The 24,737-nt window shown below is 42.7% G+C and overlaps 2 protein-coding genes across 2 annotated transcripts; one reads left to right on the top strand and one right to left on the bottom strand.

The window, feature by feature from the left end:
• The first annotated feature begins 442 nt into the window (after positions 1-442).
• On the top strand, positions 443-5,228 carry LOC104924748 (DnaJ). Its single transcript, XM_027280207.1, has one exon. It carries the CDS (start codon positions 497-499, stop codon positions 1,610-1,612), a length of 1,116 nt encoding a protein of 371 aa, XP_027136008.1. The 5' UTR covers positions 443-496; the 3' UTR covers positions 1,613-5,228.
• Positions 3,592-23,713, bottom strand: sh2b2 (SH2B adaptor protein 2). Its single transcript, XM_027280206.1, has 9 exons — positions 23,444-23,713; positions 13,460-14,411; positions 9,978-10,079; positions 9,717-9,808; positions 9,242-9,342; positions 8,988-9,149; positions 8,698-8,900; positions 7,735-7,909; positions 3,592-6,658 (listed from the first exon to the last, which is right to left on the bottom strand). The coding sequence occupies exons 2-9, from the start codon at positions 14,378-14,380 to the stop codon at positions 6,324-6,326; spliced, it is 2,091 nt and encodes a 696-aa protein (XP_027136007.1). The 5' UTR covers positions 14,381-14,411; positions 23,444-23,713; the 3' UTR covers positions 3,592-6,323.
• Positions 23,714-24,737: the final 1,024 nt, after the last annotated feature.

Raw genomic sequence — 24,737 nt, 5'->3', positions numbered from 1 at the left:
TATGAAGCACTTTGGGCTACAATTCTGTATGAAAGGTGCTATATAAATAAATAAAGTTGAAGTTAATTCTGGTATTTTTGTATTTTTATATATATATATATATATATATATAATATAATATATCTATATATATATATATATATATATATATATATATATATTATAATATATATATTTTAACTATTTAAAAAAGTTTGTTTACTGATTACAAACCAGTATGTTATATAATTATTAATTGATTCATATTAATATTAGTCCAGTGCCGTTAAATATGAGAACAAATAATATATCATAAATATTAAAATAAAATAAAATAAAATAAAATAAAAATGACGTCACAGCCTTTGTCTTTACGTTCCCAGTTTTCTGAAACCTGATTGGTCGCGCGTATTCAGCACTTCCTGTAAACATTGTTTCCTATTGGCTCGTCGTTTTTGTGACGTGGCCGGATGCCGCAGCTGTTTTCCGGCGTGCTCGCCGCTCCGTGCTCGGTAAAATGGCAGAGGTCGGTCACCGGCTGGGGAGCGGAGGTTACCGGCTCTTCAGCCGGGGTCGACCGGTCTGCACCGGAGAAGGTCCCGGATGTTTGCTGGTGAGCTGCAGCTTCAGCGACGGGCGCAGAAAAGACGAACCAACCCAGGACCGAGGTGAAGATCAGCCGCTGACTGGAAGCAGAGCCACACGGCGCAAATCAGCGAAACTTTGCAGAGTGAGTCAACAGCAACATGGGACTTTGCGCTGTGACTCGTCTTTGGAGGTGGATTCATCTCGTTTTATTGGATTTGTCCAGACCAGAGAAAGTATCCGAGCTCACAAAGCAGCCCTGTACCTGCTGCCTGGCAGGATGACATCCTGGACCAGAGAAGCTGTTTCCATCCACCCTGACACCTTCATGTCCCCTCAGCAGCTCCGAGCTCTCTGTACTGTCATCTGCACTCTGGCAGAGCAGAGCTCAGAGAGGCCGGGCTGTGGGCTGAGACTGAGGCGTCTGAAACAGCATCCTGATACCCTGCATGCAACCAGAAGAAACTACAGCTGGAGGAGTGACTCAAGAGATGCTCCTCCGCTGTACAGAAGCAGAACGGCCTATTACGACATCCTCAAAGTCTCCCCAGGTGCCACACAGGCCCAGATCAAGACGGCCTACTACAAGCAGTCCTTCATCTACCACCCTGACAAGAATCCGGGTAACAAGGAGGCCAGCCAGCGCTTCTCTGAGATCAGCGAGTCCTACACGGTGCTGGGCAACATCAGCCTGAGGAGGAAGTACGACCGTGGTATTCTGAGCCAGTCAGACGTTCAAAATGCAGGAAGACCATCCTCCAAAGAGACCTCAAGCAGATCCACAGGATCCCCACATCAGCAGCAGCAGCACAGAGCCAGAGGGTTCTCCCAAGCTGGAGGAAAGACTAAGTTTGATTTTGACGCCTTTTATCAGGCTCACTATGGGGAGCAGCTGCAGAGGGAGAAGGACCTGAGAGCCAGGAAGCGCATGCAGGAGATGCAGAAGGAGAATCTTAGCAAGTACAGGCAGAAAAAAATGATGGAGGTGACTGCGGTGATGCTGCTGGTCATGGCAGGCCTGATTGTTGTCAGTCTCAGCAAGCCCTGAAAAAACAAGAAGCAGCAACTGGACCCCTGTGGGGTCGAATATTATGACTCAGGGTGCGAGAGTGTGCTACCTCAGAATGTTCTGCAAGTGTTGCACAGTTAATTACAGTTGAAGATGATTATAATAATAATAATAATAATAATAATAATAATAATCATAGGTGCTGCAGGAATTAACAAAAGTCAGTTCACTGTGTCTAATTTGTTCGACGGGCACACAAGCTGATGGTGTGAAGAGAACGACAACAAAACCAGTAACTTCAGTTAGAAACTGGAAATCTGCAGACGTGAAGGATGTGGGATTATTTATTCCTGCAACAACTTGGTTGATAAGATTTAATATTTCACAATATTGGCTTTATTTATTTTATAAATTGGTCATACCATCACAATTTTGTTGAAGTTCACAGTTTCTTGCGCGGACGTTGCAAACCTTTGCAGGAGCACACCAGGTAGAATACATCAATAGTGCGTCAATGCTTTCTGATGCAGCATATCATAAAACATAAAACATTACAGATGTGAAGTAATTATAAATTCAAGTGTCTTAAGGATGATCCTGACTAGTTATAAACTAGAGGTTGACTAATGGGGCTTATAACACATTATAACTATACTCACCTGCACACGCACCTCAACAATCAACAACTGCCTGATGTGACGCCAATAATGACACATTAAAATAAGAATGCATCGTATAGATGCAACAGTACGTACCTCACTTTACGTAACTCATACATGTGACACTGTATGGACTGTTACATGCTACAGTTCACTGTTGATTGTGTGTGTAGGCAAGTATAGGTAGTTAATTTGTGCATTACAACATGCAGACAAAATGTTAAGTCACATGTATTTAGGAACTGAATAATATAGTACTTTACTTTTTACGCTTGGTTCTACTTTATGACTTCTCTGCAATTGGACCCTTTGGTTGGCTTGTTCTTGCCCCTGGGCCATATGTTTGACACCCCTGCTCTAGTTTATAAGTAGTCAAGAACGTCCGCCAGGTAGTTCATTATTCATTATAAGTCATATAGTTTTATGATATAGTGCAGTCATAAAGGTTATGAATGGATTATAATTCACTTTGAATGCCCCAATAAGACACTATGGGTGTAGTCTTCATAGAAAGTGTTAACGATTAGTCTTTGTACCTTCAGCAATTGTTCAAACAGTTTAATGTACTTACTTTCTAGTGATGAGTGTGAAGCCAAACAAGGACGGAGAAATTAAACTTATCTTGCTGATCATCGCACAATTCCTCTTCCTCTCCCTACGCACTGGATCTGTAATTGTTATTAGGAAATTAATACACATTGTGACGCCTTGTTCCAGGTGCTTGTATCTATATGTACTGTACAAAGTACCAGTGCCACATTATGTTAAATTGTTTATTTTGTGTGAGGGAAGCACATGAAGAAAATCTAATAAAACAGTTTCTGCTGCAGTGTTTCTGACCTCTAGAGGGCATCTGGATACGTCAAAGTGATCACTGGAGATCTGACAAGCCTCAGTGAGTTTAAACTCTATGTGTGATGACAGTAATGTGTGTTATGGAGGCCTCAGCCTGCTGAGAGCTGCTGCTATTGACAGTATGATGGTATGTTCATTTTATTAAATTTCCCTGAAGACGCTTGCATATTAGAAACATCAAGCCTGGTAAATGTCTATAGGTTAGTGGTCAAACGCTTTAAATACACTGAATGTAATGTCTCGAGAGTCTTTACAAAGGGGCCTAAATATGATATGTAGGCAGACTCTTATTTTATTTTAGAAACTGAAACAAAAGAAAACCACATTCACCCTTTTGTTGTTAATATAGACGACCGAATAAAGGTGATAAAACTATCTTTACAGAGTAACGTCACTTTAAATACTTCATCAGATTATGTTTCATATCACTAAAGCTCTTGACTTTTCTGAGCCTTTAATCTGTTGTGACATTTACGGATGAATAACTGCAGGAAAGGTGCAATAGTTTGTTCACATTTTATTCACAGAAATATAAAGTAGTATGTCAAGTACATCACTTTGTACAAAATTGCACAGACTCTTCAAAACTCAGTCAGACAACAGAATTTTTTTTTTTTTTAGCTTTTAAGAAGTGTTAAGAAAATAAAAGGGAGACATGAGCAATTTGTGATATGTGAGATGGGCTCTTGCAACAGACAGGTTCCACTGAGGAGGTTTCATCAAGAAGAATCAATCAATTGTACATAAATAAGACTCAATAGGAAAAATGTAATTTACAACAGCTGAGGAATAAATATGTTTCAAAAATAGGATTCAAATTGGCACATGAACTGCTTCGTCCGCTCCTCAACTGAAACGTGAAATTCCACCTCCGGAGCTAAATGACCATCCTTGAAAGAGACAGACACTGACTATTGATATGTTTAGTCTAACTGAACAAAAGTGTTGCATATGTTTGAAATACAGGAGCTGAAGTGTGTCTACCATACAATGCAAGAGAATTTAAATAAGTATGCTTATAGCTGTTTTTGCAGAGAGGTGAGTGAGAAGATTGACACCACTTTAATGTATGTACAGTTAACTTGGCTTAGCACAAGGACAGGAAACTTAGAAAACAGCTGGCCTGGCTGTGTCCAAAAGTAACAAAATCAACCAGCTAACATCTCTAAAGCTGTTTGTGTGTAAGACAAATCGCTGCTTTTCATGGAGTTGTGTGCCAAACTGTTTCTTGGTCTCACTCGAGTCGGGATCAGTAACTTCTGCTAGTTGCCTGGCAACTGCACCCAGTCAAGAAATAGTCCTGTACTATAAACTGCAGTTTGTTTGTTGTTTTAGCATTTTACGGATTAAACAAACGAGATACGTCTTAATTAATGAGGTTAAAAATTGCCAGTAAGCAGATTTTTTTGTTCCCTTTGGACAAAAGCAGCCTGACTGTTTCCCCCTGTTCTCATCTACTGTGTGGGAGAGTTCAAGAGAAGACAAAGATTGATTTGTCTGGTAAACTGCACCACCTCCATTAAAGAGCAGTGCAAAGTCGCTTCCCTGAGCTTTTCTAGGAGACCTACAGGCGCTAGCGTTTACCCCCTTTTTCTTGTCTTTATGCTAAGATAAGCTAATGATTTGCAAGCTGAATAGTTTAATATTCTTTAGACTTGTATGCAAATCTTTGGGAGGGCTCCTTTAGAGACATATTATACTTAAAAGTCGAGGACTATCGTGTAAACTTTTAGAGTAACATGACTATTTTGTGGTGCCAAATTTTGCCGCACTTTTGGATTATTAACATAAAAAGCTTAAGCTCAGTACTCTGCATAAAATAAAGCAGCAATGTCACATCTTTCTAATCAAGCATGGCCATCTAGTACCTTTTACTTTACTGCCTGTACCGTTCCAGTCCAGTCACCAGGCAGCGCAAACAGCAAACAACACTGCCACCTTTCTAAAAACCAAGTCCCCAGTCCCTCCGATAAATGCTGGATTTGGTATAATAATAATCTTAAAGGCATTACTTCAAAGTGAACTCCTATATTAACAGCATATCTAATCTACAGGTTACTGATATGATAAGCTTGAATACAGAACCAGCACCAGACGGAGGGACCTCGAAAACCATGTTTTAGAAACACTACTGTAGCACACCAATCATTGAAAAATATTTGGACTCTAATACACCACCACACACTCATAGAAATAACCCAGTATAACAGCAAAATTCGAGCCACCCCTGCCATATTCTAACAGGCCGAACTTGTGTTTTTCATCTTCCAATTGAACATTTTTAAACCGATTTGTAGCAAAACACGTGACCACCTGTGTGTATGTTGCAGCCATTTATGAAACTGTTATAACGAAACCATTTCAGTATGCAGAGATATGCGTGTTCAGTATGTTCTGAGCAGTAAAGTAATCACCTGCATTGTAATATTTGGGCTTTTGTGACTATGTAAAATGTCAACACCATCCTTTCTCGTCAGTATGGGCAACAGTCCGTTCAAGTTCAAGGAAATTGTCAGGCACTAAGACCCTTTAGGCTGTACACGTTTAAGAAAAACATCTCCGAGCTAACACAAACACACCCATGATCGCTGTACTGATGTTAGTGTAGAGCAGGACTTTGTAAGGAAACCCTGCAGGGACAGTGAGGATATCCGGGACATACTCAAAGCAGCTTCATAAACATTAACGGGATGCTCTCGGGAGCTCTGAGGGAAGGGACTGTTTCTTCAGGGTCATTTCAAACTCTCAACCCTTCAGCGGGGTGGTGACACAGGCTCTTCTCCCATGGTATTCTGGGTAAAGGTGAACAGGAAGTGGTCAGAAGACTTAAAGAATCAAAGCCATATGACTCCACTGGATGACTTCCTCTTGCTTTCTCCCCTACACTCATCCCTGCTGCTTTATTCTACATCTAGGTTTTATCTCCTGCTTAGATCTCAATATCTCCATTTCTACCTGCGGCCGTCTGTTTCTCTGTTCACTGACGTTCTTGACAACTTGAAGCAAAGCCAAAGAGCCACAGAGTGATTTAAACAGCAGGGACAGACTGCTTAGCAGGATCTCACCTCTCTTCTCAAATCAGAGAAACAGGAAATTGCCTTGAAACAAAAACAAACAAACAAAACAATGGGTTATCCAATAATTTGGACCGTTTTCATCATCAGCAGATTGTCCCATGTGACCTCCAACATTCTGCCAATCCAGAAAATACGTGTCTGAACCCTGCCCCGGGTCGTTTAGTAGAAAGAGTACTGGTTTTCTACTGCTCTGGCCCTACGAGTCCCATCAGCATCGTGATAGTCCTCGGATGCACCACTAGAGGCCTCCAGCAGGCGTTCAGAGCTGTTGCTCCGGCTCTGTAACCCTCCTCCCACTCCTCCTCCGGTACCTGGGTCACTGCGGGAGAGAGAGGGAAGGGCTGTGGGTGAGGAGGAGGTGCTCGAAGAGAGTGGGGCATCAGGAGGGGGCCCTGCAGGCGCTGTGATCCCAGGAGGGTGGAGAGCTGGCTGGGCTGAATCTGTCCGGCAGCCTGCATCCCTCGGTGGGGTGAGGACTGGAGGCACGGTCACATCTGTAGCAGAAAGTAGGAAGAAGGAAGAAAACATTTGAATAGAGGGTTAATAATATTGATTAATCTGATAACTGTTTGTTGCTGTACACTGGAGAGCTGCTGGTAAAAAGACTCCTTCATAGAGCGGCATGTAAACACAGGCACTGTGGGCCTCCTTTATTGTCCTTTCTCTTGGTGGGCAATAACACCGACAACACTGGTGCCAAAGACACGCCTGACCAGTGTATCAGTAAAGCCTTTTACGCACTGAATCAAACCCTCACTCTATGCAACTGTGTGTTTGGGAATAAGTGCACAAGTGTGTGTAGGTCCAGCATTTGGGGAAACAGAGGGCCTCTTTGTGACCACCAGGGTGGGTTGGGGCCGGAGTCTCGGCCTGCATGCAAAACTCCTGCGGTATAATCGCCCCCTCACTCTCCTGTACAGGAGGGCATTCATCCCATGCCAGGAGAGCGGAGGGCAGGAGTAGTGTTAGTATGGACGAGGAGGAGGAGGAGGAGGAGGAGGAGGAGGGAGGGCAGGTCCAGTGAGTTTTAGTTCTGCCCCCTCCAACAAACCTCTGCTGTCCATCGACACATCTAACTTTGTTATCCTTTCATGACCTGAGGAGCCATTTTCAAGCTGAGACACCAACAAATTGTTCGGCAAAAACTTAAACACCCTAATTTTTGTCTAATTTAGTTATTTTGGGGGGTTTCAAGTGATAACTGAGGCAGTAACACAATGCTATACGCTAAAACCTTGTGTAACAGTGACCCACTTAACAAAGAGATCGAAGATCCTGGACTGAAAACTGGTGAAAAACTGTTTTAACCTCTAACTCCACATTTCAGTAATATATCCTAGATATAAACTAGAGTAGATAAGACTTTTCATGTACTTTCAGCAACTATTTTCCAACATATTTAACGTTTTTCACTGTACTTTTATTTGTACTTTAAGTAAGTACAAATATTAGGCCTTAAAATTAACTGCTAAATTAAAATATGTGCTGTCTACTACAGGTGATTAACCTTTATGGAGTCTATAGTTAAGATTGTAGTTTTAAGCTTGTGAGCAGTTTGTGCGTCGTGTACCTGTGGCGGAGCTTCGCTGCACTTGTACGTAGGAGCGTAATGTGATGTCAGCAGAGCCTCCAGATTCGAGGGGGATGGGGTGGGCGTGGAAATGTCTCAACATGTCGGACACGGTGTGGAACCACAGGTGGTGGACGTGGCACTGTCCGTTCTCATTCACAGACAAACGCAAGTGCTGGGAGTGAGGGAGAAGGATGGAAATTAATAATGGTGACACAGTTTTTAAGATTCAAAGAAATGACGAGGGAGAGGTGCATGTTGTACGAGAGGATGTGGAAAGAAAACCACCACCAAAGACAGAGAGATCCAGTGTGAGACACACTGAATGTCTGAAACAGACAGACCAGGACAGAGGTCAGGACATTTCTGCGAGGCGTCTCGCTGTGGGAGCAAAGCAACAGAATGCCAAGGCTGACACCAGAGGAAGAGGCGGCAGCTGACACTTCCTCAACACTGCTGGCTGGCAGGATGTGATGTGCAGGGATCATGTTACATAAGAGCACAAAAAACGTTGACATTACTGCATCTTTTCCAGGGCCTGAACAAGTTGGTGTGTTGTGAGCTGCAATGGCTGCATCCCAAAATGTCCTGAGAACAAGCTTGAGTCAATAAAACACTGCTGCAGAGCAGAGCTGCAGCTGTGAGGAGAGATTAATGTATTCTAGTGTAGAAACAGCAAGTTAATTCATTATTTAAAGAACATAAAATCCATTAAAGACACGTATAATAACTGATTAATTGTATTTTATCAAGTGAAACTAAAAACATTTTCTGGTTCCAACTTCTTTGAAGACACAACTTTTGACTGGTAATCTCTGATGGGGCCTTTTATCATTTAATTTCAGGCATTTTATAAGCTACATTGAATGTATAAACACATCTAATCTTAACACACAACCCCCCTTCTTTCTTTGCATTTAATGTACACACATAACATATTTCTCTTCTCTCTTCTCCCCTCACCTTGGCTTTGCCCTGAAAGTTGAAGGTGAGGACGTACTCGCCCGGCCGTGTCTCGCTCTGACGGATCACAAACAGCCCGTGGCTCCTGGCCCCGCCTGCAAGCACCAACTGAGCAGCACGTACACGGGACAGTGTGCCGTGGAACCACGGGTAACCCGCCAGGCTGGCGTCGCCATCGGACTCTTTCGCTCCTTCACTGCCACCTGAGCCGAGTCATAACAGATCATGTAATCTTTTGCTTTGATTTTGAGTGTCTGAAAGAAAAGGGGCATGTATGTATGTGTTATTACCTGCAGAAGAGTTGGAGCCCTGGGCCTCTGGGGACTGGAGGAAGCGCTCTAAAGGCATGTGGGATGGGTGCTGGGTGAAGGGGGGTTCCCTGCAACGGACTGAAGATGCGCTGTAATGCTCTGCTGCTGAGGGACATGACCTCTCCGGAGCGCGATACACACCTAAATACAGATTTTTTTTTTCCATATGTCAACACATTCATGTGGATCAAAAGATCTGAATGTTATGTAACAGTGGGTGCGTCTTTGCTCACCCTCAGACAGCAGCTCACAGCTGCAAGAGGCCACCATGGAGCAGTCTTTGGAGGCCTGACCATGAGGACAGGACGCCAGCTCGATGTCATCGCCACTGTCACTGTACACAAGCAGGCAGGTCAGGAGAACCACAAGAACATATACAACACGAAAACACGTGCAAACAAACATAACCGAGTCCTAACACACAACCCTACACATATCCGACAAACACGGACACAAATAACCTTCCTGTTTACGTCGCGAGCTGCACCGACAAACGTCCACTAACCCTGGAAACTGAGCAGGAATGTCGGTGGTGCATGTTTGTGCTAAAGCAACCTGTCAAAGACTGCACTAATTTGATGATTAATGACTGTGTGTGTTACCCCTCCTTCCCCCTTCCCATTCACCATTTTCCCCTCTCTCTCCGTCCCTCTGTCCCTCTCTTCTCTCCATCCCCAGCCAACAGCAAATATTTATCTGGTGGTTTACCCAGGGTCTATGCAGTCCTGGATGTCAGCAACCCAGGAGTTCTTCTGCAGCGAGTCGATGGTTTCCAGGATGTACTCTCCCCCGTTTTCCACCTGTGGAAGCAGCCAAACACTGCGATCACACACTGAGCTCTGTTCAAAGGACCACATCAGCCTACAGAGCAGGGAGGGCTCATTTTCCAACAACCTGTTATTGCATAGTCATTATATCTGAAACTGAGGCAGGTGTGTTTAGTGGCTGTAAGATGGATGTAGCTCTTACCTTAAGAACAAAAGTGTTGTCCTTGTCAGGCATCTCCAGTGGCATGGTGGTCCTCACCTCCACTATGGCTGACAGAGGGATGCTCACTTTGGGCTTTGAGGACTGAAGCGAACATGCAAACAGACAGAATATTGTTTTATTTTGATACTTTAATGTTTCTAGTTGAGCTGCTCACAACTCAAGAGACATACAACCTGTGCAAAAGGTCATAAGTGGACATATGTCCAGAAAAACTTTTTCGATTTAGGCCTTCAGAGTTGCTTTAGATGACGATAGACAGCAAAGAATCATGTGCTGCCTGTGCTTTGCATATCAAAGTGGATTGAGGAACACATGTAAAGCAGTAACAACTTTTTTTTTCTCGCATTTCTCCTTTTGAAAACAAACAAAATGCATCTCTTACTGGGTGGTACTGTAGTTTTTCACCAGTGTAATCAGTGTGCATCACCAAAAAACCACAATAAACAACGATAAATGGTCCAAACTTAAATTAAGTCATTCATTACATCTTGGGAGGAACACTTGTAAAAGTACAAACTTTATATTTTACTACAAAAAAAGCTACACAGAGCTGTAAATGGGTGGTGCAGGTTCAGAGGAAGTCTGTCTTTAGTGTGAAATACACCCAACTTCTCCCTAACCCTTTAAACTTCAACCTTTACACATGATAATGACCCCTTCATTATCATGCCGTCTGAATTATTGGTACAGCCTGAGCGGCAATGAACTCCACCACATGTCCACTGAGGTTAAATAACTCATTCAAATAAAACAAAGCCAACATTAAAACAGCAAAGGCAGAGTTTACAAAAGACTGCACAATCTGCAAAAATGACTCCACAGCACACTTCTTATGCAGGATCTTATTTCTCACTGCATTTCGTGGCAGTTATTCCTGCTGACTGAGTGTAACAAACATAAAACGGGAAGAGTTTACAAGAGGGTGAACACGGAAAACATCCTGGCCTCCGTTTCCCCTCTGCAGAGCGCTCGATGCAGACGATAATCTTAACAGATCCAATGAGTGTGTTTGAAGCGATTTGAAGAGGCAGAGCGAGAAGGAGGCTGACTGATGGTCTGGCAGAGGCTTATCAGCTGATCTGTCTGGAGCAACACTGTTCTCATCTTGATCTGCCTTGTGCAGCTGGCTGCCATCCACGCCCACAATTCCTTTCTCTGGATCAGATGTCAAAAAATACTTCCTGTATTAAATCGTTTGACCATTTCCTGTACCTCTCCACTGTGGACAGCACAATTGTGTCGACTGTCTGCTGGGGCCGTTGTTCGTGACTGTATGTGCTCCAACACGCAGCTCTGACAGGAAATAAGTGTGTAGTTAGTGTGGTCAGTCTTTTTATTCTGCGATGTGGTCAAAACCCAAATGACAAAAAAACAAACCGACATATTCTTTTCTCGTACCTTTAGTTTGTTTTTATTTGCCCATGTTTCAAGATACTTGACCAGTTCATGAGGTGAATCTGTTGTTTTTTTTTACATATTGAACAGACACACAGCAACATTAGCATGTTTCTGGTTATCTGATGACCACCTTTGGCTCTGTTTTCTTCTCTACCAACTCCTGAGGAAAATGTTTGGCTCTTTAGTTAAACGCTTTGCTAAATTTTATGAGCTTTCTCGCTGGAAACACTTGCCTGCTTGCTGTGTGTACAAAAACACACATTGGTAAGAGTGTTGAGAATGAGCCAAAACAGAGACAGGGTGGCATAAAATCAAAACAATGAGCTGAAAGACACAATAAGGCTCAGCACTGAGGGAAACTCCAGATTTGGAAATCTCAACACCTGTACAAATAAAACAAATACTATCTGCATGGTTAAATACCTGAAGAAGTGACAAAAAATATAAAATAAATCTTTCTCAACTGCTTTTAGCTGCTACTTTTTGGTATTTTCACTTAAAGTTGCCTCTTTTTTAAATATGCTAAAAGTCAATCACTTATTGCATGCTACTTTTGGGTGGCGTGAACTCGTCTCAGGACCTGCTGCTGTGTCATAATGCAGGCAGTTAGCGTGCTGCAGTATGCCGTCTCTGCCACACCGGCAGATTGATGGCCCTGACAGGGACGGAGCCAGAGCCAGTCAGCCAGGAGCAGGCAAGGAGTGAGATTTTATGAGTCAGTTTATCTTTCCGACACTGTTGACTCTGCAGCGTTATGATTTGTAAGACCTGAATAGGACGGCAGTGATAAAAACAACTCAGAGTGTCTGCAGGGCAGGCCTGTCGAGATGTGTGTGTTTAATTAATGTGTCACTTCACAGCAGCTCTGAAGTTTCTCTTAATCCCAGCCTAGTTCTCAGCGTGCAGACGTTAATAGAACCTAACAGATGAAACTGCTGAAGCACAATTATTAAGTTTCATTTTATGTTCCCCTTGTGGCTCGCGCTGAGTTTTTGAGTGACTCACAAAACTATTTTGGTTCCTATTTTCAGTTTGTCACAGCAGACAGTTTGCCAAAGATGAACAACCAATCAATATTTATTTTTTGCACATGAAAGGGAATCTTTGCTATCTGCTCCCGCTTACAGAAATCAATGTAACAGCTTCCTCTCTCTCACACACATACTGAGTCTCCGGTTCTCTCTACCAGCCCCTTCGACCCCCCTCCTATGCCTGCCTCCCACCTGTCCTTACCCCTCTCCCCCTCTCCACAGCCTTATCCCCACATTCCCACCAGCCATGATCAAAGGACAGTGGCAGATTTACACACACTCAGCTGCACAGCCTCGTGGCCTTCTTAAGGTCAGGGGCAATGATCTGGAAATCCCATATAGACAAATGGGAAGCGTGCATGCAATGCATGTGAGTGTGCACATGGTTTGACTTCAGGCTGTCGCCCGGGTTCATAGAGGTTGGATTATCAGGCTGGATTTCTATCTAGGATTTAGTAAGGGCTGCAGCAAATGATTATTTGTTATTAATATGTTGATCATTTTTTGGGGTAATCTTTAGTCCAATCGTCAAAGAAGAAATGTGCTTTTAAACAGTGGCTGGATGAAATTACTTTCTTACTTTGCTATGATAGAAGTGGCTCAGGTGAGAAGTTGGGACAACATTTTGGGTGAACCCCAATAATAACTATGAGGAACACAGATTTTCTTGCACCATAACATTTTTTTCTGTAAGGACTGCGAATGTCATAGACACATATGTTAATAATTAGTTTGTCTGTTTATCTGTTTTTATTTTTGTCAAACAGGGGTGGTTGGAATGATCCAGTGGGTGTTAATACTTTATAATACTGGCTGATAAAACTTGATGAACAAATTGATTGTTTTTGGCAGGCCAATGGTCCAAAACTCAAAGTTTTAACACAGAGAACAAAGCTGGAAAATGTTTGACATTTTCTTGTTAAATTAAAATTGCTGTAGATTAAATTTTTGGACATTAACCAACTAATCATTTCAGCATCAGATCCATCTTTTCTGCCTAATAGTTAATAGTGTGTGTGTGTGTTTGTGTACCTTGGGTGGTACGTAGAACTCCAGCAGGAACCTCTCGCCTCCTTCCTCCCTCTTCGTCTTCCTCAGCAGCAGCCGGCATTTCTGCCACTGTGCAGCGCCCATACAGTTTGTGTCATCAGCCACCATGTATCTCAGCGCTCCCTCCCTCTGGATTTCCAGCATCTCAGCCTTGTGGCCCTGGGAGCCTCTGGGAAGCCGAAGCTTTTGGGACCACTTCTCTCCCCCTGCCGCGTCCCCTCCTCCTCCGCCTCCTCCTCCTGCTCCATTAGCCTTCCTGGCTCCGGAGGGACCGTCAGGTTCAGGGGAGGCTCGCCTGTGCCACATCTCCTTCACCCCGTCCACCACACACAGGCTCATGTTCCTCAGGGAGAAGCCCTTCTTGAAACGAGCCTTTGGGTGACTGACTGAAACGTCCTCTGAGCTGCGGGATTGTCCCAGAGCAGACACCTTGTGGGCCGGTTGGGGGCCTCGGGAGGCGGTGGTGCCACTGCCTCCCCCATCTATCCCTCCCCCTCCACTGTCCATACTGTCCAGGGATTCACTTGAAGCCCCGGCGTCCTTGCGTCTCTGGTAAAGGTCGTGACCGTAGGACAGTGGGCAACCCTGGATTCCCAGGAAAGGAACGATGCTGTACTTTGGTGCTGTGTTGGAGCCGTCTTCCCCCAGCGAGGACGCCTGGTTCTCCCGAGCTTGGGTCAACGCTGCAGAGAAGCACTCCAGGAAGTGATGGGCAAAGTGCTGTGAGAAGCTCACATCTGCGCCGGGCGAGTCGTAGCACGGGTTTTCTGACAGGAAGCGCTGGAACTTGTCAGCGAAGTCTGCAGCTGAGGCTCGAGCATGGAGCTCACAGAACTCTCGCCAGTCAGGCAGTGGGCACGAGGAGGAGAGCTCCGGGCTACCGGGCACCACCGCTCCGTTCATCGCTGGGCCATGCCAACCCACCGAGGAGAGGCTGGAGACGAGGAAGAAGAGCAGAGTGTCAGTGTAGATATAAGAAAAGCATTGCCGGGTTTGGATGAGATGAACAACAGTTGTGGAACAGCCTGCATGTGTGATAGTGCAAAGAATAAAAGATGTGTGAATGAAGCAGACTGCTGGACCAGCTTGTGTCTGTCATTAGAATATTCATATCTTGATGATATGAAAAATAAAGCTTTTATGTGACATGTGACTTATATTTTTATGTCCAATATAAATTATTTTTCATTTCTGGCATGTTATGTAAATAAAGCCTGTTAAATCTCAACATCAGGATCTCAGTCCTGTAAAAACATGTCTCTTGTCAGCTTGTGGCCACACGGTTTCAGAGAATCCAATGCATTTTTGGTGCATTAATGTTGGAGAATCAACCCACCCACAAGGTTAAAATCACCATATTTTGAAGATGCATGGTGCTCAGTGGACGTCAAATAATAAATCCTTATTTATTGGACTAAAACTGTACAAGAATTAATTCAGCTTAACTTTGACACTTCAAATCCAGTCCACCTTATTGAAGGGTCATTTGAAAATTCTTATAACAGTGTAGACACTAAGCTCTCTCCTGCTGTCTAAATTGTCGTAGACGTATGACCTCAGTGTCCCTCAGTTGTAACTACAGCCCTGACGACGACAACAAACAACATCCCTCTGATGGGAATCTATTTACTTAGAAGCTGGGGATTATGCACAGGCTTTGTGTGTCATTGAAAGTTTAAAGATGACTTATCAACAGATTCACTGTAACAATAGATCAGGGAAAAAAATCACCCAGAAAGCTGGGGTCAACCATCAGTCACCAGGTGATGGTTTCTGACAAGCACTCAGATTATCTAGAAGTGTGTTAAGTCAGAGCAGGCTCACGATGACTGTTGGTTTTCTTTAAGACAATCCCTACTTTCATGTCTACATTCCTCTGCTCATCAGCATGTGTGTGTTCGTATGACTCAGCGCCAAACCACATCACATCACTGATAAAACTCTGGTCTGCAGTGGGGATCTAACGCAGAGTCATACCACCATTGTGTCAGCAGCAACATCCAAAGCCTGTTCTCAAGCCCCCCTCTTCCTCCTCTCTCTCTCTTTCTTTCTTTCTTTCTTTCTCTGCTTCAGCACATCAGTGACTAATACAACATTGCACAATCAAACACATGTTGGTTTGATTATTGTCGTTTGTAAATCATGCATATAAGAGGATATTGTCTGAGTGGGCCGGCTGGGTGACATATGCACGGGACTGGCCAACACTCCCTAAATCTGTGAAAGCTTATTCTCTGAGCTGCCGGGCTTCTGTTGGCAGTTCGCTCACAGTATGCGCTCAAATGTTTGCTTTCTGAAATTGCACTCTTAAACCAAATCACGCATACATGCAAGCATTTGCACTGCAGAGTTTCCTGGAATTTCTCCCGCAAGCAGCTTTATTGTCATTTTCAAAAAGCATCCGTGTGGGATGTCTTTTCATAACGGATTAGCGCACTGGAATTAAGTCTGACACACACACTCAACTACAAGTCAGCCCCTCTCCCTCGTTCACTCTTCTTTCACTGTCCCAGTGATGTGAAACAAACAGTATGTCAGATCAGAGAGACAGGATGTGATAAGGGAAAGTACACAGGAGCCCCAGCTCCCAGCTTATTGTCTGCAGAGAGAAAGACGTTGGGACCCAGTGTCACAATTTCAGAGGAATACAAAAAGAAAATGAAAGGTTATCATTAATAATGATAACAGCAAAGGAAATGTCTCTCTTATCTGTGTGGTCATTTAGCTCTATTTAACTTCTTTGCTTCACCTCGGTCGTGGGAATCTTCAGTTAAGCTGTTTTGATTGGATGCACAACATTTTAAAGATTATCTGGTGCAGCACTTAGGTTGGCTGAACACTGTGTAGTTGTTCCACGTTCTGCTCCCCGGGCTGAATCACAACCAAAGGTCCCAAAATGGGAGCGCTTTCATAACCTGCCATCAGGTGACAGAAATGCATCTTGACAGACAGAAAAAAAAATGAGGGAAGATGTTCGATTTTGTGACGGTGATCTCATCCAGAAATAGATGGGTGTTTTTTTGTTTTTTTTACATGACTTTAACTGGTTGGGACAGTTTGACGACTACTGAGAGCAAAGAAAAGTAAAGATTTGAATCTTGTAAGCACCTGGATAGTTACAGTAATTTTGAAGATATATTCCAGATTTTGGTTGTTATAGTCTGTGTGTTATCTTTGAGATTCTTTAAGTGTATTTTACAGGATGTGTTGCTGTAAAAACTGAGATGTTATACAGTTCATAAAACCTCAGCCTCAATAGAGCCTCGTAAATCTCAAACTTATGGCTAAACCCACCAAATTGAAGGTTTATACTGCCCTCTAATAGAGGGGAAGGATGCAAAATATTTAACATAATATTTACTTATTAAATTGAGAGAAAAGATTAGTAAGTCTGGTGCAAATATTATTAAATTAAAGGCTCAAATTATTAAACTGTGCATACAAAATATTGTTTTTATTTCAAGTTGTGTAGATTTGACTGGTCATTATCAAGTGAATTGATAAAACCACAATTCAAGATGAAAAATTAGAACTTGAAGGCCAACGAGGATGAGTAATCGAGGTCGATCAGACCTCGGTCCTATCAGGTTGTGTTCTGTCAGTCACATAATATAAGACAGAGGAGTTTTTTCTAAATTTGGTGCAGTGGTTAGTACTGTTGCCTCACCGCAAGAACCTCAGCTGTAGTTTGCATGTTCTCCTTGTGTCTGTGTGGGTTCTCTCCGGGTACTCCGGCTTCCTCCCACAGTCCAAAGACATGCACTTCATTAATTAAATTAATTGGTGACTCTAAATTTCCTGTAGATGTGAATGTAAATGTTTGTTTGTCTCTATGTGCTCTATGACGAACTGGCGACTCTGTACAGTGTGTACCCCACCTCACCCAAAGTCAGCTGGGATAGCTCCAGCCCCACCGTGACCCTGAGGAGGATAAGCTGTTACAGATAAAGAATGGATAGAATTAAACCTCACTACTTTCAATGATATAAATTCAGTCATATTTAACAGAGGTTAGATTTAACAATTAGGTATTTTGTCTTGCAGAAGGCCTGGACTAAAATCATTTTTATCAACATCTTATTAGCGTCTTTAACATAAGACTATACAGTATGTATTAGCCTCTCCCAATGACCTATTAACAAGTTTAACTGCAGATGTCTTATTAGGAAATACATTTATTACCAAACACAAGTGAAAACAGCAACTAAAGGGATTTTTCACAACCTGGCAACCCAGTAAATGTGTTAATAACCATTAATAAAACTGTTATTTAAAACTTTGCCTTATTAGAAAGTGTTGTTTATCAGAGTTGATAAATGTATGTACCCAAAAGTAAAATGACTTTCCACTTTCATTCATGAATCCATCACTTCATTCATTCAAACATGCATCCATTCATTCCCTCAATTGTAAGCTAAACAGCTAATCACCAAGTGTTGTATTAACTATCTTGCTACTCTTGTGTGAATGTGTGTGTGTGTGTGTGTGTGTCTGCTGCTGCCTGTGAGGAAGTCAATATCCATTCAGCTATTTAAAAACCTGCACTGGGCCAACTTTCCACTCATTCAGCAGAAAAACAACAACACACGGTGAGGTGCATTTCTCAAACTCCTGCCCTTCCGCAAAGATGAGGATGTGCCTCTCTCAAGGATACTGAACTGACTGTATGCCGCACCCACACCCACACCCACACACACACACATACACATATACACACAGATACACACTCATACATTCACTCACCGAGTCAGCATGAAACTCAAGCCATGAGATGCTGGAGGAAGTGGACAGCATTAAGGTTTTCTGAGGCTCAGCAGACTGAAGCAACTACATACTGCAAAGCCCATAAAGCAAAAATGACTGGCCGTGACTACAGATGGGGGCAGTGGTGGAAAGTAACTATCTGATATGGATAATGTGTATTTATCAAGTATTATACTGTAGTCTTAAGGTACTTGTACTTTTTTTTCACGACATTTCAGAGGGAATTTTGTACTTTTTGCTCGACTTCTTTGTTTAATGGTTTCCAACCCTTGTGATCATTAAGCAGTGTTTTCAGGCCCCTTGTCATGTTATAGAGGTCTTTGAGTTGTGTACACTTCACAGATTGTTTGAATGTTTTAGGCCCAATGAGGTGAATTTATTCAAAATCTCAAAGATTAGAGAACATGCTAAAAACATGCAAATAGATCCACGCTGGTCATTTCATGACCCCTCAGATTTATCTTGTGACCTTTGGGTGGGAGACTAACCCCCGGGTTACTGGACTGGGTCACCTATCAGTGATGCTGGGTGTGCTTGGAGGTAAAACAGACTTGAAACCTTCAACCAGAGAGGGCAGCAGAGGGCTGGTCACTCTTTAAGTTGAACTTGTTAGCTGCTTATTTACACATCCAACAGTTATGGAGCAACATTTTTTCATTGATTTGGAGTCGTGTTTGTGACCATCTGGTGGATATAAGTCCATTATTTATATTTATTTATAATTATATTTACTCTCTCTTTTAGCTCTGTTTTTGGTCTCCACCAGTTCCTGAGGAAAATATCTTGCAATCAGCTCATAGATGCTGCACTATGTTCACCAGCTAATTTCTAACTTATCTGTCTGATGTTTGGGGCTCAGCATACATACTGTACATCAGGTTTTTAGAGCGTTTATAAGTTGCAAAGTTACAAAAAAAAAAAGAAGAAAAAAAAGGACTTTGAATGGAAGACTTGTAATAAAGTATTTCCACACTGCTGTATTGGTATTTTTAGTTAAGTAAAGGATCTGAGTACTTTTCCCCCACTGGAGGGGGGCATGTTTTTGCTCCATAGGCCAGCTGCTAAAACAATCAGTGAGTGTGTGGAGGTGGAGGAGACAAGGGGAGCATAAAGAAAGGGAGACACACTGCAGGACGAGGGGGAGCAGAGGCACCATGTTGAGTCTCACGTCTCGACGACTCCCCTCTGTCTTTTTTTCTTTGCTGAGAGAAAAAAAAAAAGATTGAGGGGAGTCGAGGGGAATATAAAAATGTTCACCTCCAGCCTTCAGGCCTCAGAAGCCTTTCCCCCCCACCTCCTGTATCTCTTCGCTATCTGTTGTAAAAATCTACCACTACTGTGCTCCCTGCTCCCCCTTCTCCTTCTCCTCCTCCTCCTCCTCCTCCTGCTGCTTCTTTACCCAGGGGAGCAGGGCTGATATCTCTGTCAGATGGTTGGGAGTTCTGTCTGTAACAGTAAACTGACCGGGGAGAAGAGGAAAGAGACATTACTGTGCAGGGAGAAGCGATCAACTGCAGCCTGCAAAACACATCGTACAACATGCTTCATGTACTCTGTGGAGCATTCACAGGACTGAACTGTGCAGAGCCAAGAACTACATATGCCTGATTAATACTATGGTGGTGTAGGTAGTAATGTAGAGCTACTGAGGAAATGACACTGTAGCCAAGCATAACGGATGTACAAGGATTTATGTTTTTAAAGCTGTGTGTACACATACCTCTGTGTACTTCCACAGATAAACACTGTATATGCAGTTTAACTCGCTCATATATCTAAACTCACACACGTTCCTGTGAGCGGTTTCTTGCCAGCAGTGCGACGACGCTCAGTGATTGGCTGATGAAGATGATTGGTGATGTTGTGCTCCCACCCCAGGGGAGTTTGGGCCATGTTTTCTAAGATTAGACTGCTCCAGCACACAGCTAGCAGCAGCACACTCAGTCCAGTACAGCCCAGTACATGCACAACATCTTTAACGCTATGTGAATCCATTAATTATGTGTTCTTATATAACATGTAAATATTGCAACAGTTAGATGTGGACTGAGGACATTTAAGGACATGAAACATGACGTGTTTTTTTTATTTACTGTTCATGCATGTCCAAGCATTAATGTAAAGCATGCACGGTAAGTAGAGCTGAAATGATTAGTTGATTAATTGATGTTATAATCTACTTAGGGTTAGTTTTTTAAACTACTGTAGACACTTTTTGTTTCTAAAAATGAATAACGATAATTAAAAAGTCAACTTTGGCTCTTTTAAATGTTTGTGATTATTAATTATTATTATGATTATGTGTATTATGTGTATGAATGTCATATGTACAACATTTTGTGCAACTAACAATACATTTGTGACATTTTTCGGGTAAAACTTGAGTTTGTTGTGTCCGACACTGGATCAAATAACAAGATTTTCTCATATAAAATAACACTAACACAATGAACTGGTTAAAGTTAACCCAGTCTGTGCTATATTAACATTTAATATGTGGCATAAACAACCAGGGCTGCAAGAAATAAACACAAAATCCTCAGCACAACAGTAGTTGACAAGGATGTAGATATCTGCATAAATGTTGTGAGGATGTTGTTTTTTTTTGTTGTTGTTGTTTTGTAAGGATGCTGAAGGAGCACACTGACAAAAACTGACCCTACCTACAGAAGTCAAAAGAGGTATTATTACAGTAGACATCCAGGTGTGTGGGGGTGTAAGAAACTATGTAAACCAGCTTCAACTGAACAAAGGGAACGGTGGAAGAAAAAAGCAGACGAGATGTCGACACAAGATAAAAAAATCCCAGGAGGGAGAAATTGCAGATAGAGAGATCGGATGAGACGCTGTGGTAGGAGGAAGAGCAGAAGTCGCGGTCAGCAGTAACAGAGCTCTTTCATATACTTTTAGGTCTGTCCACTTCAGAGCAGCCAGGTCAGTGACCTTTGACCTCACCCCTGATAACCTCGACCCCCTCCTTGATGCGACTGAACGTACCAGAGAGGAGAGTGTCTACCTTCACTGTGAGCGACAGACATTATGAAAGGTATGCAGTCCTGATCCAGACACTGATACACCCACCAGCATGGAGTTTAGTCTATGGGTGTGTGTGTAGAAGCAGACAGATGCAACTGGTCATGAGAAACCTGATGAGAAGATAGAGTACCACACAACCAAACTGTAACTGATCACCAGCCTGCCTGTGTTTTTTTTTACCGCATTGGTGGCAGAGCCTCATCACACAGATATTAAACACATTAATGAGCGTGTCCACCACCAACAGGCTGTCCTCTCTCTCTCATGGTTTCTCTGGCAAGCAGTGGCAATGTAAATATTGAGTGAGCTCAGGCATCCATATGGCAGCCAGTGATAAAGGACGGAGCGCGTGGGAGACACACATTCTGCCACTGACTTCCATTTCCTGTCTCTCACCCACCAGGTCTAACTAATTTCACAGATGACCACAGGCCTCTCGCTGAGGACAAATACTGTACAACCTGTGAGAGTGTCGAGGGTGTCACATACAGGAATAGATGGGCTTTTTTTAATTACTATTTGGTGTCGCAGAGTGAAGCTGATGTGAAATACAACAGCCTGATAATGACACTGATGCTACCTGCAGAGAACGGACAACATGGAGGCTAATTGTAATAATACGCCTTCGTGGGGGGATTTTGTTTTTTGATCATTCACAGTATGATCAGTCCATAACCGGCGAATGTGAATGAATTGTTTGTGTCTCAAACTGCCTCTGTATTTTGAACTGAATTTAAATTTAAACTGTAGAAGCCTCTGTGACGATGTTGCATTAGATTGCATGATATTATAAAGTGTTCTTGTTATTTTTGTCCACTCCCTTTCCTGAATAAATAGTCTAGTCTAGAGTAGCTTTGCTCAGCTGTGAAAAGCTCAAGTTTTAGTGAAAATCTTTATGAAATATGACTTTAGAGGTATTCTGTTTGAGTATAACAACATCTGCACAAGATTGTTATAGACTTTAGTCATATAATAAGTAAATGATACATAATCAATATAATCAATGAGGTCACTATGAATAACGCTGTGTCAAAGATGTGATGTGGCCTTATAGGAGTATCATTAGGCTATTGCGGTGACATAAAGGCCAGTGTAACACATTTTGTACTGACGTGTTGTACTGGATTACTCTGTATGGTGTTCTTATTATTGTGTCCACCCCCTGCGCACTAAATCTAACCTGAACGAGAAGTATGAGCTCTGAAAATCTGAACTTTAAGTGGAGAATTTGATCTTTCTAATAGAATATTTATATAACAAAACAAAATATGTGTTATTTCTTTGATTAGGTCACAGACAGTGCCAGAGACGCATCATAACCTCACAGGAGTATTCAGAATATTAGCAGAGCCGTATCCTGTAAAAATCTGGCTTATTAGGCTTCATATTAACTGACTGTAGCCTATAAAAAGACACATGAGAGAAAGTCAATAGCAGGCCTGAAACAGGCCTACTGCAGGCCCAAAAAGCCTATTTAAAGCCAACAGTGGATCGTTGTGCAGGCTGCGTAATGGACTTCATGAATGGGAATCGGTAGCAGCCTCCTGCTGAATGGCTGACAGCTCCAGGTCCAGAAAGCAACGAGATGAATGGGGAGCCTGCGAGCGGAGTCTCGAGTCGGTACCCTGATTCTGGATTATCTCGAGCGAGCCTGCACATCACATCACATCACATCACATCACATCAGGCCCCTGAGCCGTCCTGTGACTGACCAGACTTTACTCCCTCAAGGCTATTAAATGGATTATCGGAAAAGCCCCTTTTTACACCGCGACCCCTCTTTCCAAGTCCCGCACGCCTCATCCACGGTCCCTGCGCTCAACACCTCAACCGACGCGATCACCAGCCGACTGCACTTGTTCTCCACCATCAAAAAGACGATTGTTAACGCAGGAGGCTGACTGTGGGGATCAATCGAGGAGGAGGAGGAGGAGGGGGGGGTTTAACACCAAAACACAGCCTCCTCCTCTCCTCTTCTCCTTCTCCTCCTCCTCCTCCTCCTCTTCAACACCTGGAGGTTTGTTGTTGTTCCCCTGATGCTCGCCTCTTTCTCCTGACAGCAGCAGCACATGAAAAAAAAAAAAGCCTCTGCAAGATGTCTAATCACAGGCGTCAGGACGGTCCAGACGCGCTAAATAAGAAATAAAACGCAGCAGCGGCTCTCACCTCAATGCAGGACTGGTTTCATGACGCTGGTTGGTTGTCTCTGAGACGATCCTGGTTTTGCAGTGGAGATGTATTATTATGATTATTATTATTATTATTATTATTCAGGATCAAACATGGTTATTCCCTCTTCATCTGATCTTCTCCTGTCCGGTTTATACGCGCTCAAAGCCGGCCAGCTCTCCCTCCATCTCTCCGCTCGACGCACTGTGCTGCTGGCTGCTGCTGCTGCTGCTGTACCTTTGGCTCAGCTCTCCACTGACAACAAGTCAGACAGACTCACTATATAACGCTACATCCGGAAAACATTTTCAGAATAAAGTCCCATGGTGCTGAACAAATGAGAAGCCTAGAAATGTTTATTGGTTTGAGGCGTTTCACAAAGGGATGAGTCACTTTTAAGTTTCGTCTGTTGATTTTTAATCAAATAGTCTCTGATATTAACAATTTTTCTGTGATTAGTACCAAAGTACAACTTTTCCAGGAACCTTCTCTATAGTTTCATATCAATACATTTAATTACTAGAAACTGGGACCTCTAAAATAAAACATTAGGCAACCTTTTGGTTTTATCAGAGATTTCCAAAATTGTGCAATTAGATGAAAACAACCAGAGTCTGATGTCATGTAGCAGGTTGCTAAATTATAATCAAGCCTTATTATTATGACTTTATACTTTGTATCAAGAAATGCGGATGATTCAGACGTGTCGAGCCAGACTGGATTATGGCTGAAGCTGCCATGTAGTTCACTGTGTGAAGACGATAGATCAATCTGGTTGTGCCCCGTATACCTGCATGATGCTGTATGTAAAAGTTAGAGTTAAGTCTGGGGCAAGTGGACTTGGTTATAGGTCCTTGATGACGTCTTACCTCACATCCAAGAGGCTTCTAAAAAAGAAGAACTGAAGAAGCCTCTTCAGTGAAAGTCTTGATGTCATTTCAGTTTACATATGTGAACATCATTAGTCCCTAAAATGAAACTGAAACATGGAAATATTCCTCTCAAATCTTCAACCAGATTTGTTTGTAGACCCATGAAGATGTTTCACCTCTCACTTGAAGATTGTTTGTTTTGGATCAGAGATGAAACATATTCACGGATCTATAACCAAGTCCAGATGTCTCAGTCTTAACCTGGAGTACTGAGAACTTTCATAATGTTGGTGATTTTTTTAAGTTTCATTTCAGGGACTGATAATGGACTAAAGTTCACGTGGATATGTTGAACTGAAAGATTTAAAAAAACACTTTAAGTTTTGGTTCCTGAAAAGTTGACCTTTTAAAAAGAACAA

Source organism: Larimichthys crocea, chromosome VII (assembly GCF_000972845.2).
Source record: "Larimichthys crocea isolate SSNF chromosome VII, L_crocea_2.0, whole genome shotgun sequence".
NCBI classification, from domain to species: Eukaryota; Metazoa; Chordata; class Actinopteri; family Sciaenidae; genus Larimichthys; species Larimichthys crocea.
Note: the sequence above shows the minus strand (reverse complement) of the source record. Positions and strands in the feature narration are given on the sequence as shown.

What these genes read in the sequence shown, in the direction of transcription:
- LOC104924748 (XM_027280207.1), top strand. Translation starts at nt 497, where the DNA reads ATGGCAGAGGTCGGTCACCGGCTGGGGAGCGGAGGTTACCGGCTCTTC.
- sh2b2 (XM_027280206.1), bottom strand. Translation starts at nt 14,380, where the DNA reads ATGAACGGAGCGGTGGTGCCCGGTAGCCCGGAGCTCTCCTCCTCGTGC. An exon ending in CTGTGAGCTGCTGTCTGAGG is followed by an intron (nt 9,150 to 9,241) that starts GTGAGCAAAGAC and finishes ATCTGTATTTAG; the next exon opens with GTGTGTATCGCGCTCCGGAG. An exon ending in GCAGCGAAGCTCCGCCACAG is followed by an intron (nt 6,659 to 7,734) that starts GTACACGACGCA and finishes TTTCTGCTACAG; the next exon opens with ATGTGACCGTGCCTCCAGTC.